This window comes from Sorex fumeus, unplaced genomic scaffold (genome assembly GCF_029834395.1).
Source record: "Sorex fumeus unplaced genomic scaffold, SorFum_2.1 ptg000008l, whole genome shotgun sequence".
Taxonomy (NCBI): Eukaryota; Metazoa; Chordata; class Mammalia; order Eulipotyphla; family Soricidae; genus Sorex; species Sorex fumeus.
The window spans coordinates 84,209,883-84,225,961 of NW_026606065.1; the positions used below are offsets into that span (position 1 = coordinate 84,209,883).

The 16,079-nt window shown below is 44.2% G+C and overlaps 1 protein-coding gene across 1 annotated transcript in view; it reads right to left on the reverse strand.

The window, feature by feature from the left end:
• The window catches only part of FLT1 (fms related receptor tyrosine kinase 1), a 210,258-nt gene that overhangs the window by 36,774 nt on the left and 157,405 nt on the right, over positions 1-16,079 (reverse strand). Inside the window, 3 exon segments of the mRNA XM_056108631.1 lie at positions 39-143; positions 6,470-6,602; positions 11,410-11,516. Of these exon segments, the coding sequence (XP_055964606.1) occupies positions 39-143; positions 6,470-6,602; positions 11,410-11,516 (345 nt within the window).

The following is a 16,079-nucleotide window of genomic DNA, read 5'->3' on the forward strand; positions in this document are numbered from 1 at the left end:
TTGAGGGGAAGTGCTGTTTCAGTGGAAAGTGTTCTCACCTTTCAGCATTTTTACAGCCACTGTCCTGCAGGTGGGTGATTTCTTAATGCCAAATGCAGATGCTTGGACCACTTTTCCAAAAGCGCCCCTTCCGAGTGATTTGCCTGCAAGGAAAGAAATCATGGGTTGGTGTGCAGGTCTGCTGTGAGTCTCCATCATTCAGGAAGGAAGAGCCTTCTTCTTTTTCTTCCTTTTTTTGGGGGGTCACACCTGGTGATGCACAGGGGTTACTCCTGGCTCTGCACTCAGGAATTACCCCTGGTGGTGCTCAGGGGACCATATGGGATGCTGGGAATCGAACCCAGGTTGGCCATGTGCAAGGCAAACACCCTGCCCACTGTGCTATCACTCCAGCCCCGGAAGGGCCTTCTTTACTATGTGTGTCCACTAGGATGGGCACCAACAATGAACTGACCCCAAAGAGTCACAGCAAGGAACATGGTAAGTTATCTACTTCCAATTCTTTACTGTTTCTGGGGCAACTCACTCTTCAGAACGAGACAAGTCTCTTGAAGGCATTTGGTGTCAGAGGATGATTAGTTTCCTCTCAAAATTCCCATGGGTCAGAGATACTGCAGGTTTCGGCTAGTCTTGCCCTCAGTTTAACAACACGGTTATGAAGAATGCCCTGTGTTTTTTTTTTTTCACCCAAGTCCCTCTTCTTGTCACTTAGGATCTTTTTTATTTTTGGTTTTTGATTCTTTGGCTGGAGCGATAGCACAGCAGTAGGTTGTTTGCCTTGCGCACAGCTGACCCGGCCAAGCTGGGTTCAATTACTCCACCCCTCTCGGAGAGCCCGGCAAGCTACTGAGAGTATTTCACTCACACGGCAAAGCCTGGCAAGCTACCCATGACGTATTCAATATGCCAACCACAGTAATAAGTTTCATGATGGAGACGGGGCCCACTCCAGAAAATTGATGAACAACAGGAGGACCATGACCGTGATTCTTTGGTCACACCACAGGGTGCTCAGGGACTATTTCAGGTTCAGTGTTTTGGTATCATTCCTAGCTGTACTTGGAAAACCCTCTGTGGTGCTGGGGATAAAATCAGGGTCGATCACATGCAAGGCAAGTGTCTTCAGTCCTGTACTGTACTTTATCTTTGGCCCAAAGTCATTTCTTCTTCTTTTTCTTCCAGGTTTTATTTTTTTGTATACAGAAAGAAATAGAGAATGGCATTTTCTCTGATTCATTATGATCATGATTTGTACAATTAAAAAATCATTAAATAGGGGCTGGAGCGATAGAACAATGGGTAGGGCATTTGCCTTGCATGTGGCCAACCCGGGTTCAATTCTCAGCATCCCATATGGTCCCCTGAACACCACCAGGAGTAATTCCTGAGTGCATGAGCCAGGAGTAACCCCTGAGCATCGTCAGGTGTGACCCAGAAAGCAAAAAAAAATCATTAAATTGTCTGTCAGTCTTTCTTGCAATCTATTCCCAGGATTTCTTACAAGTCTTCACCTGATTCTGGATTTCTGTGGTTCTCCCGACTGTGTCAGCCATAGGCTAGTAATTCATTTCCATGATAGAGAAGAAGAGAGAGTCTGGCACACAGCAGGGATTTTTTTCAGGGTGTATCAGCCAGGTTATGTTCTATGGCTGGCTTCATTTCTTTCTCTCCCTCGGTACGAGTACTTTGACTCAGAGGAGCAAGGATGGGGGTCTGAATTGCTCTGAATTAAGAGCCCCACCTGGCCCCTGGGCAATGTGTACAGAGGAGGATTTGCATCTGGAAATTTCAGGACAGTGGGGGTGAGGCCAATCCAGGTCCAGGTCAGTAGACAGGCCCCTGAGACCTTGAGAGGGATGCTTCGAGATGGGAAACCTCTGGAACACCTCAGTTACTCTCATGTCAGGACTCTTGCTTTCCTCCCACCAGGACACAGTCAGTGAGTGACTTGAGATGTGGTGAAGCAGAAAGGAGTGTGGGCCAAGCAGTTCTCTCAAAAGGAAACTGTGGCGGTACCACTTAATCTACCACAAAACCTCTCCCAATCCGTCCTGTCTCTCAGACTGTCCTCATAGCCTGATAAACCTTGTCGAAACTTTCTCCTTCCTTGCCTCCCTCCCAGAATCTCCCTTTCCACCCTTCCTTCCTATCCCATCTCTTCCCCTAAGTACACTGTTGTTTTTAAAGATTCTGAGACAGACGCTGGTGATGAGACTGATGCTGGAACACCATTGTTGAATTGCCTACAATTCAACAATGAATAACTTTTTTGTGGTTTTGTCTTTGAGCCACACATGGTGGTGCTGAAGGCTTACTCCCAGCTTTGCATTCAGAGATATTCCTGGTGAGCTCAGAGCATATGGGTATTGAAACCCAGGTTGGCCAAATGCAAGGCAAATGCCTTAACTGCTGTTCTATTGCCCCTAGACCCAACAATGAATAAATTTGTAAATCACAGTGTCATAATCATCATCATCATCACCATAATCATCATCATCACAGATTCTTAGAAAGGTCACAGTAAAGCATTACTCTGAACTCAAAAGTCTGTACTCACAGTAAAGCAATACTCTGAACTCAAAAGTCTGAACACATTTTATGGTGTTCAGATTTTTGGGCATTCAGGTACCACTTCTGTAAAATTGACATCTTCATCCTCACTCCGCTCAGAACCTCTAGCTTCCAGGCATCCTCAGCATCTAGTTAAGACCCATCCATGTTCAATCAAGGCACAGTGTAGGCACCCCCTTTGTGGCTGACTCCATGTCCATCTCCCAGGAAAGCCCCCTATTAGGAGAACATAGTGGACACCTTCTTGCACCATGAGTGACCGAGCATGAGCCACGGCACAGGTAAACTTGAGTCTCTACTTCTTTCTTCAGATAACACTGACCCCAAAAATGTGCCAAACTGGGATTCCAGTCTATAACAGACATGTGAGGGAGCTGTGCAGGTGCAGAAGTGGATCTGGGATGGAAAGCATTCTGGAGATAATGTTTCTGGGCTTATAAAAGTAAGTGCATATCATTTTGAAGCAAATTCTTCGCTTTTCCTGGATAAGACTCAAAGGCCAGTTTTTCCTTCTGATGCCTTCACCATTGCTCATGAAAAGTGTCCTGAGCCCAAAAAATCCTGAGATAATCTTGATTTTGGGAAGCCTCTCCACATACTTTGAGGGGTTCTGATCCCTTGAGCCAGGCAGAATCCTCTTCCTTTCCCTCACTGCACCCCCACACACTCCCTTCTTAGCTGTCACAACACACTTTATTTTAAAAAGCATTTGGGGACTTCGTTGCATCATTGAGGATAAACTCATTCACACTTGGCTTCCCTTTGTCTCATTCACTTAGTTCCCTGGAAGCTGACACTGCCTCATAAAACAGCATGAAGTGATTACGGGGTCTTTAATCAGCCATTTTGCTGGAATCCTTCCTCAGATCCATGGTTCCAGCTTCAGGAAGCCGGGTGACCCGGGCTTGACCTTACCTGATCCTTTTCCTTCAAAATCTTCGTTAGTGTTACCTAACTTTCATGAAGGAGTTGGAAAGACTCTAGGTCATGTCCCACAAAGGAAGGATGTTGGAATCTCCTCCAGGAATGTCCTTGGCTGGCCAGATCCCCAGGAGATACCGGGGAATGAGTGTGGCTGTGCAGGGCCCAGCTCCTTGGCATCCAGGCCTGGACTTAAAAGAGGCAACACCGACCCTGGCACCACCTACTCACCAAATTCTAGCTGCCCCTATGATTACCACTTTCAGTGATGCTGACCTGATTTTTTCAATCGAAAGATGAGCTCTCCACAGGTTATCACAACGTTCCTGATAACTGTGTAAGGAGCTGCATTCTTTTCTGGGTTTAGTAAAAGGCTCAAACACATTTCTGCAGTTCCTGAGTGGAGCAACGGCTTTGACCCACGTTCTTGTTCTCACTTTATCTAACAGGGATGATGGATTATCACTCTCTCACCAGGTTGCTAAGAGTAACCCCCAAATCTCTAGCTTAAGTCAGATGTACTTGGTCTCTATCTATCTCTATATTGACACCCATTGTTGCTCTGTCCATGAGCCAGCCATGCAGTGCCTTTGTCTTTATTTTTGCCTTTTCTTGCCTTGCTTTGTTTTGTTTTTAGCTTATTGCTTTTTATTTTTCTATTTTTTTTTTGCTTTTTGGGTCACACCTGGCGATGCTCAGGAATTAGCTCTGCACTCAGGAATTACTTCTGGTGGTGCTCAGGGGACTATATGGGATGCTGGGAATCGAACCCGCATAGGCTGTGTGCAAGACAAACGCTCTACCTGCTGTGCTATCACTCCAGCCCCAGCTTATTGCTTTTTTAAGTTTATTTTTTGGGACTTGGGGCACACATGGCGATGCTCAGTGCTTCCTCCTGGCTCTGCATTGAGAAAATCTCCCCTGGCAAGTGCTCAGGATAGCTTATGAATTCTTGGGATTAAACTCAGGTTGTCCTCATGCAAGGCAAACACCTTATCCACTGTACTATCTCTCTGGCCCCAATTTAGCCTTTTCTCTCTGTCCATCAAAAGTTGGCTGCTTTCACCCGTGACACATTTTCATACTCTGTCATTTATTAGCCTTTCAAAACAAACAAACCTCCAGTCTCTGCTTCCCTGTGAGTAGGCAAAGCATTCCTTGGGCTCTTGTAGGCACACCAGACTTTGAAAGAGTGAGTTGTCTGACTTGACATGATTCCTTTCAACCATCAAAGAGACTCAGATGTACAGCAGCCAAATCAGAGAATTTGGCAACTCTGGGGCGCTGAAGGGAAGAGCTCTCAGAAGGCCCTTCCAGCAAAGAAAAGCTCCTGGAATGAGACTATCTGGAAACTCCTGGTAGAAGGAGTAGCAGCCTCCCTTGGCTGTCACGTGGATCAACAGCAACACACAGGAGAGGAAGCTTGGGCTGGCCATTGAAAGAGGCACATCTGATTGTGACTAAGGACTGTGCAAAGTAATATGGCTGAGAATGGTTTATGGTTATGGGAAAATTATCCCAAGTTTCCTGCTAAGGTCACCGAGGGCCTGGGCTGGCTGCCATAAAATTTAGACTTGCAGAAGGAACTCAGCCAGAGTGCCACCTGCCCTTCACAACTCTAAATTTAGTTGCTCTTTTTGTTTGTTTGTTTCTCTTGTCAGCAGTCATTGCTGGCTTTCGCCTGCTTCTCCACCCTTTTACTGATTTCCAAGTTTCTTCCCCCAGCCAGGCAGAGTGTGCTCCTGGGGCCAAGCCTTCTTTCTCATGTAGGAATAAATGTGTAAGTGGAATCATTTCCAGGCCCAAGAGAACAACAAAGAAAAGCTACTTCTTCTCCCTGTCCCTTCACACCCCATCTCAGTAGCCTGTGTTCTTTGCCAGGCAAGACAGAGGAACAGGGGGAGGTCTTGCAGTTAGATTTGGAACAACAGTCTCTTTGCAGTGAGAGGGACAAGCTCCAGGAACACTGGATCTATGATCTTTTTTTTTTTTCTTAGTTCCAACTACTAATGATTCTGGCATACCAAGGAGTGTGTGGAAAACTTTCAGAAGCCTTGATCCAAATATTGGGAGTGGGGGTAACTGAGGCTCCTGTTGTTTTGTAACACCCCTGGCTGGAGATGGATTTGCATTGTGATGTCTGAGCAGGGGAACTGGGGCACAGGCTAAGGACAAGCACATTGCCCTGGTCTCAACAGCATCTATATTACCTGGAAAAAGATAGCCCTTGTGCTTCAAAAACAGAATTTTGATGACAACCCTGGGACTTACTTTTCCAGAACTTTTGAACACCTGAGCCAACTGGAAGTGGTTTTGTGTCATGAGGTACTTTTATCTACAGCCTTCAAGAAGGGCACAACTCTTTTACCAATTGTTTGATTTGGTTATTCTTGCCATCCTATGTAGTTCTTTTTTTTTTTTGGAGGTTTATTCCAGGTGATGCTCAGGGTTACTCCTGGCTCTATTTTCAGGAATCAGTTGGTGCACAGGGAACCATGTGGGATGCCAGGAATCAAATCTGGTTGGCCACATGCAAGGCAAGCGCTCTACCCACTTACATAATCTAGTTCACAATTATCTATCTCCTCAGACACTCAACTGTTCATGCCAGTACTTGAAAGCCCCTCCCCCTCTTGCTACTCCCAGAGAACAAATCTCACCCCTGGCCCTGCACTTGTCCACTTTTGTGGCTATCTCAACTAGCTCAGAATCTCCAGGGTACAGACTGGTGCTTGTTACTTAGAGATGGTGCTGGACAACAACTGAAGGAATGACCAGGTGTTCCCTGTATCCTGTGTCGTGATCTCACATTTTAACTATTATTCTCAACCTCTGTGCCATGTCCTTTGCCCTTTTTGTAGGCAGATGGGGCAAGAAGCCCGAACTTCATTTCTTTTTTTGCACTTCTCAAACTATAGAATTCAGTATGTAGTAGGTGCTTAGTGGGGTTCAAGAACTTGTCAAACAAATACATTACCCAGTTTGAGCCTTTCCCGGGCAAACTCCCACTTGCTGGCATCATAAGGGAGCCGCTGGCACTGTTCATCCAAGGGAACTTCGTCTGGGTCCATTATAATGGAGAGGTAGTCAGTCTTTATTTCTGAAGAAGACTGAGAAATAAAGACATCTCAAAGTCAGCAATGAGGGAACAACTTAAAGAACCCAAATGATCCCATGTAAAAGAACACTTGCATCATCATCACTTGGGTCATCTCTTTGAAACTGTGTGGTCAGTCCAGAGACCATTCTCTGCTTCCACGTATGCAGTTTCCCTATACAACCCCATTCTGCCCCACATTACTTTGCTGCAGTTGTTCTAGTGTCACCAACATTTGTTGTAGAAAATGCACAGAAGCTGTCCAGTGACTTATTTTAAACAATGAACATTATGATAGTGCTTTTCCAAAAAGGGCAAAGACTTTTTGAATCTTGGTTTGGGGGCCACACCTGGTAGTCCTCAGGGCTTATTCCTGGTTCTGTACGCAGGGCTTATTCCTGGTGGACTCAGATTATGGGGTGCCAGGGATCGAACCTGGATCAGCCAGGTATAAGGCAAGTGCCCTACCCACTGTATTATCTCTCCATTCCCAGGGCAAATAATTTTTAATAAAAGAAAAATTTTAAATAAAATGTTATAAAGATGGTTAAAATATGTTTAAAATAGTTTTCCATGAGCCAGAGACGTAGTACTTAAGGTTAAGGGGTTAAGGCACTTGTCTTGCAGATCGATCTCTGACCCTGCATTGGGTTTTCCAAGCAACAACAGGAGTGCTCTCTGAGCACAGAAGCAGGAGTAAGTGCTGAGCACTGTCAGGTGTGGTCCCACCACCACCATCACAACAACAACAACAAAGTAATAATAACAATAAACTAAAATAACTTTCCATGATTTCTCTGTAGAAGAGGTATTGTATGCTCCATAAAGGCCAACAGTGGAGGACAATGACTGTTGACTTTCTGCATTGGCGAGAAAGACCAGTGGTGGCACCATAAACTCAGCATCCTAGGGAGAGCTGAGAGGTGCACTTCATGTTTAAGTAGACTCTTAGTTGCTGTTACTTCTAAGAAAATGATGCAGTTTAATGGTGAGACTGGATATTCAATTAGAGAGAGAAGCTGATCATTCCGAAGGCCAGGAAATAATAGGGTAGGAGTTCTTTTGATCACTGGTACAATGTCAAATAAGGAAGCAGGGATCTGTCTTCAAATGCTGGATTTCTGTGGCTAAAGTAAGATTACCTTACAAATTGAGCCCAGAAAATATCCTTTGTTTTAGATCATAGATAACTGTATTTACATTTAGTGACTTAGATCCATATCACTGGGTGTACTTCCTATTAAATGCAGAATGGATGCTTGCATTTCTGTGGGTAGGAGAGAAAGGAAGCAGCTATGCTTCTCCATATAAGGTTATTTTGGCCACTCTTGCCTAGAAGTTATGTGAATTCATTTAAACAAGTCTTGAGGCCCTTCCTTTGGGTGCCTTTTCCCAGACAGGCACAGAGTTGAGGAGGGTAGACAACTTCTCCACACACACCACCCACATGCTTCGGCCTTTCCCTTGTTCTGTCGTGTCTCACCTCATCCATCACTCTAATCAGGACTCCTCACAAAAATTATCACTAACACGTGTGACAAACAGCTCGAGGCAGCAAGATTTGCCTGGTCTCACAGAAGTGGGAAAGAGTAAACTAGGGAGCACGTTTGTCATGAACTGCGGTCATCAGAAAGACCAGCCTGTCTCTCAGTGGTAGATGGAGCACTCCTAACTCAGAGTGCCGAGTATGAATGAGAGAAGCTGCTGGAATAAGTCTAATGACTACATGTTTCCAAGAGGGTGGAGGACCTGAGAGATAGCTTGTCAGCTGCACTGAGCAGAGGCTAGCTGCAGTGGATTTAGGGATCCCCTCATTCTGCTGTGTGTGTGTGTGTGTGTGTGTGTGTGTGTGTGTGAGTGTGGCGGGAGGCAGACAAGAAGAGGTTGGCAGTGGTATCTCAGGCAGGGAAGACAGAAATGGAAGACCAACTTCCGATGATGGCATCTATGGAATTTTATGTTTTAGGAGCGATAGCACAGCAGTAGGGCGTTTGCCTTGCATGGGGCCGGTGTGGCTGATCCAGGTTCGATTCCTCTGCCCCTCTCGGAGAGCCCGGCAAGCTACCGAGAGTATCTTGCCCGCACGGCAAAGCCTGGCAAGCTACCTGTGACGTATTCGATATGCCAAACACAGTAACAACAAGTCTCACAATGGGGACGTTACTGGATCTGCTCGAGCAAATCGATGAGCAACGGGAGGACAGTGCTACAGTGCTCAATAGAATACCAAACAAACCTTATGTAAAGGCGACATGACAAGGGTGATAGTAGGATCTTAGCTGACAAATTTTTGGTCCTCCATTGATGTTAACCCTGAGATTCTTGGCCGGGAAGCTGCACGGCTCAGCGCTTCAGAGCACAGGCTTTGAGGCTCACTGGGTCTGAATCAGAGCTCAACTTCTGACCAGCACATGACCTTAAATCTTTCTAAGCCTCATTTCTTTATCTGTACCATCATGAGAGTGACAGACACTGCTTATCTCTCAGGGCCGTTGTCAAAATAAAATGAAATAACCCAGGTAAGGCTGTTAGGGAAGGGCCTGGTAGAGCGTCAGCATCAGTCACTGCTTGTTGAGATTCTAACACTGGACTGGGGGCCTGGGGGTTAGCACACAGTATCTATCAGTAAGGAATGTACATTGCAGTTAGAGGATCAGTCTGGGAATGCATTAATGTGGTTCCTCTTTGGCCTTTATAACCACTTTTCAAAGTATAAACATCCTATGATGGAGATCATTTCTCCCTCAGTCTTCCTCACTGATGTCAGAATTTCATAAGTTTTAGAAACTAAAGGCCTCTTTAATTTAGTTCCAATTTACCTCTCCAGTTTTATTTCTACTCTGCTTCTATGTGCTAAGTAACTTGCCCTTCTCCCCATCTGGAAAGTGGGAAAAGATGGAATGGTTTTTTCAACCTTTCCTTCCTGATGAGCCTGTCAAATTCTGTCTCTGAATTTTGATTTCTCGGAAGCAAAATTTCTTACTCTCTTCCTTAGAGCCTTAGATCCTTGAATGAATGAATCTCCCTCATAGATTCAGTAGCATTTGGCATTTGTTAGATCTGTTTCCCTACAGGAGGTCTCTTCCCTTCCACATTGCTGTTGATTGAGCTTGTTTCCTTCTGAAACAGTGGTGGGGCCAGGAATGGAGTTCTGCAGTACAGTGCAGAGTGCTTTCTTTTTGTGTGTGACACACTAGGCTCCATCAATGGCATCACAAAAACAAAACAGTGGCCTTAACTGTCAGGTCTCACACACCAATCACTGCATTGAGCCTGAGTCTGCACTTCATATTCACCATGATTGAAGTCTCTCCTTGTGTCATACCAACACTATAAAGAACATCTTAGGGGCTGTAGAGATAGCAAGGTGGGTAGGGATTTTTCCATCCATGCGGCCAACCAAGGTTCAATCCCCAGCATCCCATATGTTCCCCCAAACACCACCAGGAGTAATTCCTAAGCTCAGAGCTAGCATTAACTTCTGAGCATCGTCAGGTGTGACCCCAAAACAGAAAGCAACAAAAAGTCAGAAGTAAAAAACATCTTAATGTGTTTGTATAACAAACAAGTCTAAGTTTTTAAAAAACCTGAGTTCAAAACAGCTGGGGGAGTGAGAATGTGGCTCAGAGATAAAGTACATGGCTAGCATGTAGGAGACCTGGATTTGATACCCGGTACTACCAAAGAGAGAGAGAAAGAGAGAGAGAGAGAGAGAGAGAGAGAGAGAGAGAGAGAGAGAGAGAAATAAACAAAAATCTCAGCTCTAACTCTAACTGGTTTTGTAAGTTTTGACAAATTCCATTACTCCCTAAAACTCAATTCTCTTCCTGGTTAGTTGAAAATAATCAACCATCGACCTCTTTATGTTTTTTGAAGGACTAGCTGAGCTACTACATAAAGAAAAAAGAGCTTCTACAAGTTTTGGGCATTAATAAAGGCTAAAATTCTCAAGAAATTGAGAACAGTCCTTTCTATCTGTTGATCTTACTTCCTAAATATTTCTTGGCTCCAATAATTTAGACCAAGTTACCACCTTTTCTTACTTTGACTATCTTCTCCTCATTTCTTCTCTATTCATTGTTGTCCTATTCTAGAACACTCTCCTTATAGCAAAATAATCTTTGCAGAAGCAGCCTCCTACATTTATATGATCTCCAACCTTTGCTTGCCCTTACCCTACCTACAGGCTTCCTATTACTTCTAGAATACAGTCTAAAGTTTTTCATGTGACCTGCAAAGTCCTGTCTGGTTGGTTTTGCTACTTGATCCCGTTCTCTGCCTCGTCTGTCTCAGTCCAGAATCTGCTGTCTGAGTTTCAACCTGTTCCTCACAGTTTGAAGAACTGAACTGTTTCATTCAGCTCAGAGAAAATGGGTAAGCTATTTCTCTGAATTTCCATAATGTTCTGGTAGAGAAATCAGAAGAAAGACTTGATTTTGCTTCATATATCCTAGGCTAAATTGAATTTAAAGACTTGACTGCATTTGTTTATTCATTTATCTATTCATTTACCAATTTCTAAAGAACACAGTCTCACACATGGAAAGCTGGTGCATTACTTATTTTTTGATAAGAATACTCCTTTATCTCTGGGATAGAGTATTTGGTTCATGGCTCTAGCTTTGCTTTCAAAGATCGTACTTGGGACAGAGAGACATTTTACTGCTTGATTTCTGAGTTGAGTAGGTCAGTGATAGGAATGACGGGAATGGAAGAAGAGCCTGCGACAGGTTTGCTTAACACCTGTTCTAGTCATAAGTCTAAACACTTATGACTATTACTTAAGAAAGAGCACAGAATTTCATCATCAACGCTCTTACCCTTTTTAGTTTTCGGATAAAGAGAGTTAATAGGAGCCAGAAGAGAGTGGCAGCCACACAGGTACATGTCAGCGTGATCAGCTCCAGGTTAGACTTGTCTGAAGTCCCTGCAGAAACAAAACCATCACATGAAACCCTCAAACATATGGTAAATATGTGAAAAAGTCCAATATCCTTATGGTTCATCACAGCGAATGAAGTTCTGCTGACTCCTTGGCCTCTAAGTCAGGCTGGGTCCACAATACCATCATCATAAACTTACATGCAAATGAAAGGACTTTCCACAAATATTTCTTATGAGTTTACAAATGATGTCTTCAGCAAATGGCTAAGTGGGGAGAAATTAAAAATGGGGGAAAAGTTTCAGGCAGGAACAAAATGGCAGTGCTCAGAACTCTGAATTGCGAGGCGCAACGGCACAGAAACTCTACATACTTTCACTGGAATCAATGAAAGTGTCAATTCTTTTTAAAAAGGCACTTTCCAAAGACTGGTGCTCAGAACTGCTTTGGTGCCCCAGGTTTCTAGCATGAGTGACTGGCTTGGGTGGCTGGACAGCTGCCCGGGTGACCGCTCTGGACTCAGAAGCCACACCAAGACTAAAAACCACCGCTGCTCAGCCACTGGCTGGGCAGCCCCACCATCATTTCTTCCCTGGATCTGCCTGCGCCTCCTGCAGCATATTATGGAGGAAAACCTCCCTGAGAGCCAACTGTTTGGAGACCCAGGCCCCCTGTTCAGGTTTTTCTGGACTGGTGGCTGCAGTGAATAGTAGCAGACCTAGTCCTGGTCCTGGTCCATGCTGGGGCCACTGTCGCTGTCACCATTGGGGCCCAGGGGACACAGCACCACCAGCAGGTGAACCTGGACCCACGACCAAGTGCATTAGCAGCCAGATTGGTGCCTTCAAACTTCCTGATATCCCTAAATCACCTCTGTGCCTTTGGCGGGACTCCAACAACTCAGGACCAAGTTTCCTGAGAAATTAAAAGGCCAAAAGTTAGGTATGTGGCAGCCACTCTCACAAACCACCTCTGGCTCAGCCATTTAAGTAAGCTCTTTTATCAGTCCTGCTTCAGTGACCCATAAATAAATTTTGAAAGAGATCAAAAGCCGCAGACCTACACAAGACTGAACAGACCAAGGTAAATCAGAACATGGAGGTTCAGCCTGGTGCTTGCCCAAGCAGAACCCCTGGCAGCCACTCGCTCCCACAGCCCAAAATCACTGCCATGTCCCTAGCCAGACTCCATCGTCTCAGAACAGACCTCACTGAGATATTAATCTGCTGGAAATTCGAGTATGTGAGTTTTGTGACTGAAATCTCCAGGCTTTCTTAGAGTTGGGATGGGCTACCTCCTGCCAACCTCCCTGTACTCCCAGAAGTCCAGGTAGTCATGGACACACCCCAAAGCCACCACCCAGATAAAAAAAACTACTCCAGCTGTGCCTTCCCCATTAAAAATACTGAATGCCCTGAAAAAAATGTGATGACCTCTTAGTACCTGTATTTTGCAAACCATGATCCACAAAAGGAGAGAGAGACAGAGAGAGGCAGAGACAGAGACAGAGAGAGAAGGGTGCCTGTCATAGAGGCAAGTGAGATAGGGTCAGAGGGGGGTGGTAGTAGAAAAACTGGGGATATTGGTGGTGGGAAATGTACACTGGTGGCAGAATGGGTGCTGGAACATTGTATAACTGAAGCCCAGTTATGAATAGCTTTGTGAGGGTCTAGCTCACAGTGATTTTTTTTTAAGCCCATTGAAATGCTAAATCTGGATTATGTTAATTTTTTCTTCCCAAAGGGTTTTAGAGGAAATTCTAAAGAAAAATGAAAAAAAATTATGAAAGAGCTCCTTTGGGACTCACTCCTCAAAGTAGGTTTGAAAAATATAAACAGAGCTCAAGGATGTTGGTACTAACTGCTCCCTCCTTTTCGAACAACCAGAAATCCCCCTTCTCAATGGATACAAGTACAAATCTGGGGCTGCACATCTGACATTTCCAGCAGTCACCAATGCAAGAAGAGGTAAGTCCCTAAAGGGGATTCTTTCTGATTCTTACCCCATTTCCCAGAATCAGAGAGATCAAAAGCTGAACCATGTCTGTTACAGCCAAAGGGAAAAGCTCTAATGGATTCGAGGAAAACTACCAGAAAGGAAACTGGGATTTGTGGAGGAAGGCCCCAGTGGGTCCAAACATGGTTCATGACTTACTGATACCAGTAGAGAATTTCCCAGGAATTCTAAACATTGTGGAAAGGCAACAGGATTAAGTTAGGTCAAGAACAAGTGAAACTTCCACTTTTTAGAAATGATGATCTCATCCACTGAGTACTTAGTATGTGCCAAACCTTCACCCTATAAATAATAGCAATAATAATCCCACTTTTTAGGCCTGTTTCTTTTTTTTTCTTTTCTTTTTAAAATTTTTTTAATTGAATCACTATGAGATAGTTATTAAATTTTTTATGATTGGGTTTCAGTCAATGTTCCAACACCTGTCCCTTCACCAGTGTACATTTCCCACTACCAATGTCTGGGTTTCCCTTCTGCCACCCAATTCTATCTCCTGCTTCCCCCCACCCCCCATACAGCATACCTCTGTTTCACTTTACCAAGGATATACCATATCCCTCTACAGATAAAACTCAAGGCTGGAGGGACTAGGAGGGTGAATTAGGGAATGTCATCCCTCTTTCAACTAATCAAAATACATAAGCAAATACATAGACATTCCATTCAAGTAGCTCTGGACACAGGAAATCTATGGTTTGGGGAAAGAACTGACACCTGAAATGAATTGTGGATTACAGAGAAGACAGGGCATGATAGGCAGAGGGGAGGGGATATCTGACAGCCCAATACTGGGAAATGATGGGGCTCCAGCAGTCAATGTGAGGTACAGGACAGACATCTGTTAATCTTTGTAATGGGTTTGGACTAAATACTGCTGGAATCTGGAGCCAGTAAATATCCTGTGACGTGGATAATAACAAATTTGAGATCTAGAAACCCAAGTCTTTTCCCTTCCTGCTTGTCCATTCAGCCACTAAGTACATATTAATCACTTCCTATGAGACATAGTCCCAGTCACGGAGTATCTTTGAGTCTAGGAGAAGAAACTAACTATTTTCCCTTGGGGTCCATTACAAAGTCCTGTCCATTCTGCTTTCGTGGCTCTTGAAATGGTCACTGTCTGCCCTACCTCTAACTCACAGTCTTTGTTAGCTCCCAATCAGCCTTGGCTCCCTTCATTCTTCCTTCCACTCTGTAGCTAGTGATGTCACCAAATGACAAACTTAATCCTATCACTCCTCTGTCTAATTCTAACATTGATCTAAGGATCTAACATTGATCCTGTTTCTTCCTGGATAAAAATTCAGATTATTAGGTTCTTCAAGTCTCTCTTCAGCGTCATCTCCTGCTATCTACCCACTTCCTTCAGTAACACAAAGTTACTTAGTTTGGGGATATGAAGAGTGCTTCTTCATCTCTGTAGACCCACTGGTTAGATTGAGTGATTAATACATCCACTATGTATGGCTTGATTTGTATCTAAAGAGTTTCATGAAGCATTCAAAGAGATTTGAAGGGTACAACTCTGACTTGTGTGTATTAACCTACTAAACACATGGAGTATCACCTACGTCCCAGGAGCTGTTCTAGGTGCTAGTACAGACAGAAACAGATAGTACAGATACAGACCTGAGACTCACAGTCAGATACTGAAATCTGAACTGATGATGGTTCAGAGTTCTCGGTGAAGCAGCCAACCCCAGGGTTGTGATTACTTGTTTGACTGCTTCTCAGGGTAACTGGCACTAAACAGGCTTCCCAAAAGCACTAGTTGAGAAAATGAATAAACTGGGCTTCATCCACTATTCTGTTCATTGTGATTAAGCGTCTGTGAACCTAACAAGATTGAGAATAACTTCCTTAAAGAAGTTATTAAATATGATAACCTTTTCCTTCAGGACCGATTCTCTTGAAGAGACTATTGTAAGTTCAAGATAATATGAGCCACTAGCAAAGGGATTGGTATTGGAATGTGGTTTGTCTAAAACTCAATCATGAACAACTTTGTAATTCATAGTGATTCAATTAAATTTAAAACAGAAAAAGAGAACATGAGTTTGGACAAACTCTCCCAACAGTGAGAGGTCTAATGACCACCCCTGCCCCCAACACACAGACATTTTGGGGGCTTATGCTATTGATAAGCTTCTGTGGAATCTAAATGAAGCTCACTTAGGATGTAGTGTCCTTGGCTGATGGCATCTTGATTCATAGCCCTGTCTGCATGAAATCTCCGCAGATGCCTCCTGCACAGGACACCCTGGGAGAGGCTTGCTCCTATTGTGAGAACTTTCCCACTGCATTCCACGGGGCAGGAAGTTGACCCCCCAAGTAATTCCACAGTCCTTACTCAGTATAGAGAGCAAAATTCCTTTCAGTGTCTTTGTGAGCACTTACATACTTAAAGAATCAACTCATTAAAGACACCAAGATCCAGTAAATGTTCTAATATTATTGACTGAAAACTAAAAGGAGCAGGACAAGATCTGTGCCCACTCTCAATCTCAGCTGGATAAACCTTTATTTGCGAAGTGACCTTTGAGGTCATCTTTGGCTGGGTTCACAGGCCTAAGTGGGCAGCATCTCTTCCTT